General features: G+C 39.1%; 2 protein-coding genes across 2 annotated transcripts; both read left to right on the plus strand.

The window, feature by feature from the left end:
• The first annotated feature begins 3,111 nt into the window (after positions 1–3,111).
• LOC139560410 (neuropilin and tolloid-like protein 1) lies at positions 3,112–9,742 on the plus strand. Its single transcript, XM_071377152.1, has 9 exons — positions 3,112–3,401; positions 3,689–3,745; positions 3,956–4,090; positions 4,181–4,429; positions 6,192–6,233; positions 6,354–6,481; positions 6,647–6,875; positions 8,348–8,461; positions 8,676–9,742. Exons 1-9 carry the CDS (start codon positions 3,374–3,376, stop codon positions 9,263–9,265), a joined length of 1,572 nt encoding a protein of 523 aa, XP_071233253.1. The 5' UTR covers positions 3,112–3,373; the 3' UTR covers positions 9,266–9,742.
• A 149-nt stretch (positions 9,743–9,891) lies between these two features.
• Positions 9,892–11,524, plus strand: atpsckmt (fATP synthase c subunit lysine N-methyltransferase). Its single transcript, XM_071377153.1, has 4 exons — positions 9,892–10,441; positions 10,717–10,854; positions 10,991–11,041; positions 11,175–11,524. Exons 1-4 carry the CDS (start codon positions 10,163–10,165, stop codon positions 11,403–11,405), a joined length of 699 nt encoding a protein of 232 aa, XP_071233254.1. The 5' UTR covers positions 9,892–10,162; the 3' UTR covers positions 11,406–11,524.
• Positions 11,525–11,532: the final 8 nt, after the last annotated feature.

Consider the following 11,532-nt stretch of genomic DNA (forward strand, 5'->3'; position numbering starts at 1 on the left):
TTATTAGTTACATAATACTTAAAAAGAAACATTCATAGAGAAATATAAACCTTGTTCAACATTCATACATGTTTCATGGTAAGAAAGTGGCATTGCCATTATAATGTGACTGGTGAGTGCGTTTGGGGAATGGACACAGTCAGTGACTGACTCAATTCCTCTGTGTCATCATGAATTCAGATTTTGCTATTCTGTCTGAGTGTGCAAAAAAATTAAGACCTGTTCATTGTCCTGATAAAACTCTGAATAACAACAATCTGCCTCACAGAAACTAAAGCCAGATGGATTGTATTGTCAGATTTGTCTCCCTTCTGTAGAATATCAAGGGAGTTGATTTCTCTTTGGTCTGGAAGAGTGAGAAGTAATCCAGCTTTGCAACATTGAGGCAATGTGAATGAAATACGTGTTTGCAATACTTATATGAGAAACTCAAGCTCATCTTTTTCCTCAGAAATATTGAATGATATGGATCTGTTTAAATATACATTTTCTGAAACCTTTATGGAATTCAAAATACTTTACTTTTACTTTATTTCTTCATCCCATATGGCAGTCAAAAACAAAAACATGCAACAGAAATGCATGGTTTTTTTTCACAGATAAAAGGCATGGCAAAGAGACAAAATACTACATACTGTATAGTGAGTTCAGGTTGAGTTTATAGGACTGTCTTTATTTTTGCATGGATTGCAGATTAAAAAAACGTGCGTATGATATGAGAGATGTTATTTCCACACAGCGAACTGACTGTTGTGTCAACAAACCCTGTTCAACACACCCTATTGCCCATAATCATTTCACACCTGGGACACCTGGCCTTAAGGAATGAAATGCAATTCTGGCAAGAGGACAGCTGAACATATTACTGCAGCTCCCCACCCTCCTCTGTCTGCATCTGTTTGATACTTTGTTCATGTTGTTTGGATGATTCCTTTCATTTGCGTTTTTCTCATCATAGTGAAGTTTAATATGCAGCATTATCCAGTATTATGATCTTGGTTCCTGTATGGACCCACGGTTACCTTCTACTCATATGGGAAAGGCTTCAGACAGAAGTTGCCAAAGTTCATTTGAGACTGGATGAACCCTCCTCCCATCTGTTTTCTGAGACCCATTGCTAAGTAAACTTTTGTTAATTGCATCAAGCCTTATTCTAGCTTCCCTGCTGCCTATCATAACAATGCTCCCCAATTGGGGTTGATTTTAAGTTGCGTCTAAAATGCCAATTCAATTTCTTGAATTTGAATTGGCCACACCCTGCAGGAAGCAGAAGTTGAATTGAATATGAATGAAAGAAGTAGAATTTAATTTGATGAAATTCATTGAAAGTCAAATGGATAATTTCTTCCATAAATCATTAAGCAAATGTTTATTTTGTAAGCAATACTATTTTTTCAATTTTCTTGAAACATTTAAACGTGTTTCAAGTAATTATAGTGGTCTGTAAATATTGTTAGATAATTTTTTAGGTGTTCTATAATAATTCTATAATATAATAATGTTATTAAATATTAAACAAAAAATACATATCCAAGAATGCATTAGATCAAACACTCCAGAATGGAATGGAACAACATAACATCTAATTCCAAAAATACCAACAAAAAACTGTTTGACATCTTTGAGTTATAATCAAGCTAATATTTGAAATTGTATGTTTTTTTAACTATGAGGTGGCAGATACTTTTGGCTAAATATATGTCAAAGGAATGAGACTCATATAGCTACAGTATATACTCACCGGGCCAGTTTATTAGGTACACCCATCTAGAACCGGGTCGGACCCCCCTTTGCCTTCAGAACAGCCTGAATTCTTCAGGGTAATTTTACAAGGAGTCTTAAACGTTCCACATGGATGTTGGTCCATGCTGACACGATGGCATCACGCAGTTGCTGCAGATTGGACGGCGGTACATTCCTGTTGTGAACAGCCCGTTCCATCTCATCCCAAACATGCTCTATTGGGTTAAGGTCGGGGAACTGCGCAGGCCCCTCAAGTAAACTGAACTCGATATCATGTTCCAGATAATTTTTTTCCACTCCTCAATTATCCAGTATTGATTATCGTGTGCTCACTGGAGCCGTTTCTTCTTGGTTTTAGCTGATCAGAGTGGTGTGGCAATAGCCCATCCATGACAAGAATCAAAAAATTGCCTAGGAGGGCGGCAGTTTCTGAGATACTGAATCTGGCGTGCCTGGCACCGACAATCATACCAAGCTCAAAGTTGCTTAGGTCACTCATTTTGCCCATTATAATGTTCAATATACAGTAACTGAATGCCTCGATGCCCATCTGCCTGCTTTATATAGTAAGCCACAGCAACATGACTCACTGTCTGTATGAGCCATCCATTTTCGTGAGAGTGTACCTAATGTACGTTTCATGTCTCAGATGAATTTCTTTGATAAGATTCAATTCAATTCTACTTCTTTTAATTCAAATGCAATACTGCTTCCTGTGTGTGGGGTGTGAACAATTCAAATTCGAATTTTAATTCCTGGATTTAATTGAAATTCCGAATTGACCCAAACCCTGTCCCAAACCCTGTCCCCAATTCATCTCTAATATCTTATTATTTTATTTAACCTTTATTTAACTAGAGAAGTCAGTTAAGAACAAATTCTTATTTACAATGACGGCCTTCCCCAGCCAAACCCTAACCCAGGTGACGCTGGGCCAATTGTGCGCTGCCCTATGGGACTCCCAATCACGGCCGGTTGTGATACAGCCTGGAATCGAACCAGGGTCTCTAGTGACGTCTCTAGCACTGAGATGCAGTGCCTTAGACCGCTGCGCCACACAGGAGCCACAAAATAAAAAAAATAAGTTAACCTTGAGTTGAAGCTGAATTGCGGTTCCTTCATAAAACAACATCATTATAGTTTATTAACTAGTTATTACAGTACTACCAGAATTGAATATCCTATATATTTGAGAGTAAGGTGGCCTGAAGTGTCTGGCTTGAAGTGTCCAGACCAAGTATTTATGCAGAACGTCCACGGAAAATAAATACCACAAGCACAGAGACCTATGATGATGTACACCGGCATGTGGCAGATATAATACGGGAAATTGGCACGATGTCAACTGTCAAGGATACTATACTCATTGAAGGTTGCTGTCGGTCGGATTATCGTCGCTGCGCTTGGATGGAAATCAGGACTCAGGAGAACGTTCAGATCTGTCTGTCACAGCAGCAGCGGATGGATTGAGACTGCTTTTACTCCCGTAACTTTGTATTTGTGTTTTGTTTACACTGAGATAAAATAGTGATATCGTGGATATGATGATTGAATTTTCCCGTTGCACGGAATAATGATTCGTTCATTTCGTTTTGGAAATATGTGTGTTTGAAAACAGCAAGGATTAGACATGGTGAACAAATTTGTCTTGCCTCTCGGTAAATTTTGTCTACTTTTGTTTGTATCACATGATCTCTTTAAAAGCGTAGTTAGATGGTCAACAGCATAAAGTTAAATCAATGCTTGCCATTGAACTTTCCAGCAATGACTCTTTAAAAAAAACGCTACATGTGAATTCATTATGCTATGAAACGAAATGGTAATTTCTGGATTTTGTGGAACATCATTTTATTTTGTGGTTTAGTAACATACACAAACACAATTTCCATAGCCAATTGTTTTCTGGGTATTTTTTTCTAACTTTCATTTCCTTTTATTTTTACAGCAGTAGTTGCAAGTCTAATCACTCTTGGATTGTCTGGTACACCGGGAAAAAAAGCAGGTAACACTGAAATATACACTGTGTGTAGAGTTATTTATTTCCCTTATGTTGGAATCTACCTAACTGGGAAAAGTAATGTCTGTGTAATGAAGAAGACCATGAAACACCAGATCAATAACAATATATTTGATACATTTTTAATGTCAGACAAAGCTGGATGGTATAATAGTTCTGTATGATTGGCACCTGAACATTAATCTTGTTCTTCAGTGACAAACAATTCAGGGGTGACTCCAATAGGCCAATGTGGCACCTGGATAAAGGAGGCTGAGGGAGGCCTGTTCACCTCCCCCAACTACCCCCAAAAGTACCCACCAGAGCGAACATGTATTTATATCATTGAAGGTAAGACATAAACACCATCTCAACCAGTAAATGTTTTTTATTTATTTATTGTGTTTCTTTTTCTTACATTTCCCCACTGTGTTCTCTCAGCTTCACCAAGACAATGCATTGACCTCTTCTTTGATGAGAAGTATTCAATTGAGCCTTCATGGGAATGCAAATTTGACCACATTGAAGTACGCGATGGGCCCTTTTCCTTCTCCACTTTAATTGGTCGATACTGTGGCCAGGAAAGCCCTTTGTATATTAAATCAAGTGGGCGATACCTGCATATAAAGTTTGTTGCAGACGGCGAACTGGAGGCAATTGGATTTTCAGCACGCTATAACTTCACTCAAGGTAATATCATTTCAAATACATTGATTTGCTTTAACCGTTTCAATATTTGCAGTGTTATTCTGAGGTTGTTGCTGAATGTGTGACTCCGACAGGCTAACTGTTTGTCTCACCCAGGCACACATGGTGACACACAGACACAATATTGACATAAAGTTGTACACATCCAGTTAATGCAGAGAACTTCAGCCAAAACAATTTACCAGTCACAGCTCAGTGACTGAGCTACAGGAGACTGGTGTGGTGCTTACTGCTGTGTGTGTCCATATCAGCTGCTGCATTTGTAGTGCAGGCACACATGCTGCAACTGGGGAGGGGGGGGGGGGGGGTTATCTCCTCCTTCACCCAGCCCAGTTAATGAAAGCTTGTCTTCAGGGGAGTACAGCTTGTCAGCTCTGAGCCTCGGCTTAAGGGATACCCATGCAGCTGACAATTTATTACTGGCAGAATTTATAGGGCACTTACGTTGGGAGGAAAGATTAATCTGCTTCCTTGTTTCCCTCTCTCCCAATCAAAGCCATTCATCAGATCAATCTTTCAAAAATGTGTCTCAGTAACCTCACATTCTTGTGAAGGTTTTGACATTGCCAGTAGACATGGTTATTCGATATCACTGCCTGCCCTCCATTGGAGTCAAGACTTGAAGTGAGGGGCTCATCCACAAGTTCCGATGTGATACTTCAGTGTCAAAAGATGAATATAGATTGATATAAATAGATATAAATTGATTCCCATATAATCTCTCCCTGAAACACAGTGGCACATTTTGAGGAGTGAGTGAGTGTGAGGGTACATGTTGCAGGACTAATACAACAAAAAGTATCCATAAAAAAAGCATCCATGCAACAATACTCTAGCCAATAGAAAGCCTTCCCAGGCCTGCGTTGGTAGAGAAGTACAAGCTGATTTCCCAGTGTTTACCTCAGAAGTAATGAATCCTTTAGTGCCAAATGCTAATCTCTTCTAATTCCTCTCATCAGTGGCAGGATAATTCATTGACCGATCATCATCTTATTACTACACTGTTACATAAGCGTAAGTGTTTGCAGTAAATATTTGTTTTAAACTGGATAGAAAAGCAAGATTTACATATGTTTAATATATTTTCATATTTTTTAAATATATTTTTCTTCTGACACACACACACACACACACACACACACACACACACACACACACACACACACACACACACACACACACACACACACACACACACACACACACACACACACACAGTGAATAATCCATGATACAGAGGTAAGAAACAAGAGGATTAATAAGGATTCATGGATGAGGTTAGGTTTTAAATAGTTCAGCTGTCTCCTCCTTGCAGCCATGGTGATATTACAAAGATCTGCCTCTAAATATAACTGTTTTATATTTATATTAATATTTCAAAAACTGGTTTCTCCCTCAACCTCATCTTTTGAGATTTTATCATGAAAACATTTTGGAAGTCCCATTTTATCAATTGGTTCTCATTGCTTGTGCAGCCTAATCTGTATAAAGCTGGTCCAAGGATTATTAATCCACCTACAAATCATAATGGTGAAGCTTTAGGATAGAAGTCCTGTTCTTTCTGTCTCAACATTTTTTTATGAAGGACAAGTGGATGATTGCAGAATGGATTAAACTAAGGACAGAGTTCACACAGTCAAGAATATGCATTGCTGGCCCTTATCCTTTCAGACACAGAACATGTATTTTGTGAAATGGCAGAAAAGGTATACAATAGGTTCACTGTTGTGTGCTCTCTTTTCAGATCCTGAATTTAAAGACCTGGGTGTCCTACCGCCTCTGCCTTGTAGGTACACGGTTCTTCTTATATCACCTATGTAAACATATATAAGCCTCATACTGTATATTGTAACAGCAAACTGTTGTGTAACTAACACACTGTGCAATGGACTCTCCTGTACTACAGTTTGCGAATTTGATCTGGGTGGATCAGATGGGATCATTGATTCTGCAGCAATACTCAAAGATGGCAAAGCCTTGCAGACAGAGGCTGTGGACTGTAGGTGGTTCATTCGAGCGCCACCAAAAGGAAGGGTCAGTACAGTTCTTGTGTGTTTTTCTTCTTCATATTTGCAATATCTCTCACTCACATTCTCCATTAGTCTTCTGGAAAACATGCTATACAAAAGATACACAAGTCAAGTTCCCATTTGGTTGGAAACCTGTTGTTTCACACTGTTATTTGAATTGTTTTTCCAGATCTATTTGCGATTTTTGGAATATGAGATGCACAACTCCAATGAGTGCAAACGTAACTTTGTGGCTGTGTACGACGGGAGTAGCTCAGTGGAGCACCTGAAGAACAAGTTCTGCAGCACAGTGGCCAACGATGTCATGTTGGTTACCTCGGTGGGGGTCATACGAATGTGGGCTGATCAGGGCAGCCGAAAAAGCCGCTTCCGGATCCTTTTCACAACCTTCCTAGAGCGTTAGTGAATTAATTCGACACAATTTCCACTCCATCTACTGCTATGTTTAATTGTTGACACGTTGTTTGAAAAGTTCCAATTAGTTTGTAAGGAGAGGCAGTCGCAGGGAATACAGGGTCCCCTTTACTGGGTTATTGTATCACTGTAAAAAAATATATAGTTGTTTCAACTAATTATTATTAAGTAACTGGTTCCACAACCTTTTTTAGTTTACTCAACTTTTCAATCAAAGTATTAACTGAACTTACATTCTTTAGTTAACCCAAACTTAGCTCCAACTTAGGCAACAATTCAGTCAATTTAAAATTATGTCTTTGCTCAACTTGTCTCATATGTTCATTCAACCAGAAATTATTATATGGGCATCTTCATCAACAACAAAAAAAGTCTGTGGAACCAGTTACACACACACGGTGCTTTTGACATACAATATTTTCAACTTACACATTTGACACATGTTGAAATACATGATTACATTGTCCATGTTCATTTATACGGTAATTATTATTCAACATGTGTTCATTTGACCTGCGATTTGAACTGACAACCTCTTGGTTTACGGAATACTGATCGTCCTGCTATGCCTGTGTCAATGATTGATTTGACCTGTATTGCTACACTTTGCAGTTCAAAGTAAATCTCAGCTCTGTTAAAAGTACACAAAAATAAAACAATTTTATTTATCACAGTGATTAAGGAGTAACATTAAAACTGAGTAATATGCCCCACCAACATTAGACAACTACTGTATACAGAAAACCCTAAATGCTGAAATAAGTCAATCAAATCAATGATGAGAGAATAGTCAGATTAACTGATCATTGACACAGACATGGTGGCGTAGCAGGAAGATCAGTATGCTGTGAACAAAAAGGTTGTGAGTTCAAATCCCAGGCAAGCTTGTTGAATAATAATTACTGTATAAATGAACAATGTAATCATGTTTCTCAAATATATAAATTGAAAACATTGTATGTTAAAAGCACTGTGTGTGTAACCAGTTGCATAGCCTTTCTTAGTTAAGATGCCCAAATAATAACTTCTACTTGAATGAATATATGAGACAAGTTAAGCAAACAGATCACTTTAATTAAATTGACTGGAGTTGGAGCTAAGTTTGGGCCAACTAAAAATTTTAAGTTCAGGTAACACTTTGACTGAAAAGTTGAGTAACTGTGGAACCAGTTACTTAATAATAATTAGTTGAAACAACTAGATTTTTTTTTACAGTGTAGTAACAACACTCCTGGACCAAACGTGATCTAAAGTCACTTGCACACTGCCACATTAAACCCCATCAAACACCAATAAACACTGACAAAAAAAACAACCGCATATAGGTGTCTGTTTGTTGGCATTTGTTGAAGTTTGTTGTGGCAGTGTGCCTTATTGTTTGCTTTTTAATCTAATTCATTAGTTTAAAACTCTATTTAATGTTTAGGGAGTAAAGCTATCTTCCCCTTGTTTTCAGCTCCATGTGAAGCGGAGGCTTTCTTTTGCCATAGCAACATGTGTATCAACACCAGCTTAGTGTGCAACGGGATCCAGAACTGTGTCTACCCCTGGGACGAGAACAACTGCAAAGGTGAAACACCTGTTCCTTTTGGGTATAGAGCTGACAAATATGAACTACAGTTAATGTTTTAGGTTAACCTGTATGACAAAAGTACAAGTTAATGGTGCATTCTAAATGTAATGTTGATATTTCTAAATGTAACTTTCATCACACTATTCATCACAATTCAAACCTAGCCGCCAAAATAGAAAACTTGATTGTATGTAATATTTACTGTCCACAGAGAAGAGGAAAGCCAGCATCTTAGACAATATTGACCACACCAATGTCACAATCATTCTAGTCACCTGTGGTCTGGTGGTTGTCCTTCTCATTGTGGCAAGTATCATTCAAGTTAAACAGCCACGCAAAAAATACATCATCAGGAGGGATGACTTTGACCCCACATTGCTCAACGAGGCCTTTGAGCCGCCACATTATGAACTGTGCACTCTGCGGAGGGCAGCCTCTGCCGACCACATGAGCGAAATGGCTATGGCCGAGGACTTTGATAAGTTTCACAAACTCAGACGGTCTTCGTCCAAATGCATTCGTGACCACCACTGCGGCGGAGCCCACTCCCAGGTATCCAGCATCAGGGGAAGCCAAAGTAACCTGAGTGTGCGGGACGCAGCCATTATGTCAGACATGCCTCTCTCCCAGTCCCACCAGGCCACACCCTCCAGCCACAGGAATATACTGATGATGAAGTACAGTTACTCACAGGACGGGCAGGATGGTTGTGACCAGGATGACGACATGGATGACTGTCAGACCCCCAGCCAGAGCCACCATGTCCTGGCTGCACATCAGTCAATGTCCAATGATTTCTGAGGTATGAGGAACATGCATGCCCTACAACCACACAAATGTTCTGTTCCTCTTTGCTTGTTACATTTGTTTTAGATAAATATGTTTTTGTTCTGCTTGGATTCACACGAGTAGCCTACAAATTAAGAATGCATATCATGGAATGGTTGTGGTCTTGTAAGTATTTTTTGTGAACAAAAAACATACACATTCTGATATGATCTATGGTGTCCCCTTGATTTTAATGTATGTATGTTGTGGATATGAAGTTGTTTATTTTCCCCCTTTGACTGTGTACATGAAAAATACAATATACATCATGTGTTTGCACCTGTTATGATTTAATATTTAGCTTTTTATTGTTGAATGGTGTTGTCTATACAGTGTTTTTTCCTGTCAGTTATAATACATTGTTCCCTCTGTATTGTCTAGGCTACCCCATCTCCAAATACTGTACCTCTGTTTTGTTATTACATTTACAAATGTATGATCATTTTACATCAACATTATATTATTAAATGCTTGGTTTTGTGACACATAGGGTGGTAGTAATAGAGGATGGTATGTTGACCACAGGAAAAAGCATGATGATTGAGAGGAACTAGGAACTACCAAAACTGTATTTCGCATCAAGTCGGACAAAAAGCTGCAGCACACCTTGGTTCAGAGCGAGAGGAGAGCGAGGTTTCGATTCTAATAAAGTATTTTCACCTTTTCTGACATTAAAATGTCATGTCAGTTTGCTATTTAGTTACGTCCCACGTGTTTAAGTGTACTTCTGGTGGCTAGTCTCGTAATTTCTACATGTTCTTGAATGATGTAGCTATCAATAAATGTCCTTGGATGAGTAGCTAGCTAACAGTGGGAGGAGAGGTTTCCAGCAGCTCGCGCTCATTCATTGATTCAAAGTAGCAAGTCATCATGGCAGAACAAAGTCTACTGGAAACGGAGGCGATACAATGTAACGTTAATTCTAAAGACAGCGGCTTCAAAAAACGTTTAGGACTGATCGCAACTGGAATTGTCGGGGGGTCATTGGTTGCCCTTTACGCTGTTGCAGGTCCATTTGTTGCACCTGCTTTGAGAAAGGTGTGCCTACCTTATGTTCCCGCAACTACAGCACAGGTGGAAAATGTCCTGAAAGTGCTGCAGGCGAGATCTGGATCCCTCGTGGACATCGGAAGTGGGGATGGAAGAATAGTAAGTACGTACACTTAGTAGTCTGATCAGAGGAGGACCAGCCATTGTCTGAATTTGTGATTGTAACTTCACTTTTGATTGTTAAGTTAGACCATTGGGTTTGTGCAATTTGCAGCGGTTGCACTCTTGACAGGAAATTAAAGTTACAAATTGCATTAGAGGGAATTTAGTTGTAGCCTATTAGCATCCCAGAAGACTGTTAGGCTGGACATGTGTAGTATTTTGTTGCTCCTATCACTGGCACTTTGATTTAACCATGCATTTAATTTCTGCAGGTGATCGCAGCTGCAAAGAAAGGATTTGAAGCTGTTGGATTTGAGTTGAATCCATGGTTGGTGTGGTACTCCCGTTACAGAGCTTGGAGAGCGGGTGTTCATCATTCTACTTCCTTCCACATATCAGATTTATGGAAGGTTAGTCAATCCACCAGTGATCATTTACAAATTGTTCTTCATCCAAAATAACGTTTATGTAGTAGCCTAATACCCAATACAGGGGGGACTAATGTTGGGTCTTTCTTTTAATGTATGTGTATGCCCTGGTTCTCAGGTCAGCTTTAATCAGTACTCGAATGTTGTCATATTTGGAGTACCTCAGATGGTGAGTTTAACTCTTATTTATCTACTAGACTTGACAAAATAATGGTAACTTCTTGTTTTGTAAATGCCACCACACATAGCACTACATCAACAATATTACCCTCAATATGATGATTGATTGTATTACTTCACAGATGGATCAGTTGGAGGGCAAACTGCAGACAGAACTACAGAGCACAGCTAAAGTGGTGGCCTGCCGTTTCCCTTTTCCCACCTGGGCACCTGATGGCACCGCTGGAGAAGGAATAGACACTGTGTGGGTATACGATGCAGAGTCGTTCAAAACAGAAAGAGGAACACATCAGGGACATATTGTAACTCCACAGCAGCCCCTGGGCAATGATGACACTACCACGTCATACTAATTGTGTTCATATCTGAATGCCTCAGGGATTTGTTGATTTGAAAATCATTCCCAGGATGTTATCAAATCAAATGTGTGAGAGTCAGTAATAAAAGAAAAAATATAATTTAAGCAAATTCACCATCTTG

This window comes from Salvelinus alpinus, chromosome 30 (genome assembly GCF_045679555.1).
Source record: "Salvelinus alpinus chromosome 30, SLU_Salpinus.1, whole genome shotgun sequence".
NCBI lineage: Eukaryota > Metazoa > Chordata > Actinopteri > Salmoniformes > Salmonidae > Salvelinus > Salvelinus alpinus.

Excerpts from the sequence above, each read along its gene's own strand:
- LOC139560410 (XM_071377152.1), top strand. The coding sequence starts at position 3,374 with ATGGTGAACAAATTTGTCTTGCCTCTCG. Across the intron at positions 3,402-3,688 it reads CAAATTTGTCTTGCCTCTCG|CAGTAGTTGCAAGTCTAATC; the intron begins GTAAATTTTGTC and ends TTATTTTTACAG. Across the intron at positions 4,430-6,191 it reads ACGCTATAACTTCACTCAAG|ATCCTGAATTTAAAGACCTG; the intron begins GTAATATCATTT and ends CTCTCTTTTCAG.
- atpsckmt (XM_071377153.1), top strand. The coding sequence starts at position 10,163 with ATGGCAGAACAAAGTCTACTGGAAACGGAGGCGATACAATGTAACGTT. Across the intron at positions 10,442-10,716 it reads GAAGTGGGGATGGAAGAATA|GTGATCGCAGCTGCAAAGAA; the intron begins GTAAGTACGTAC and ends TAATTTCTGCAG. Across the intron at positions 10,855-10,990 it reads ACATATCAGATTTATGGAAG|GTCAGCTTTAATCAGTACTC; the intron begins GTTAGTCAATCC and ends CCTGGTTCTCAG.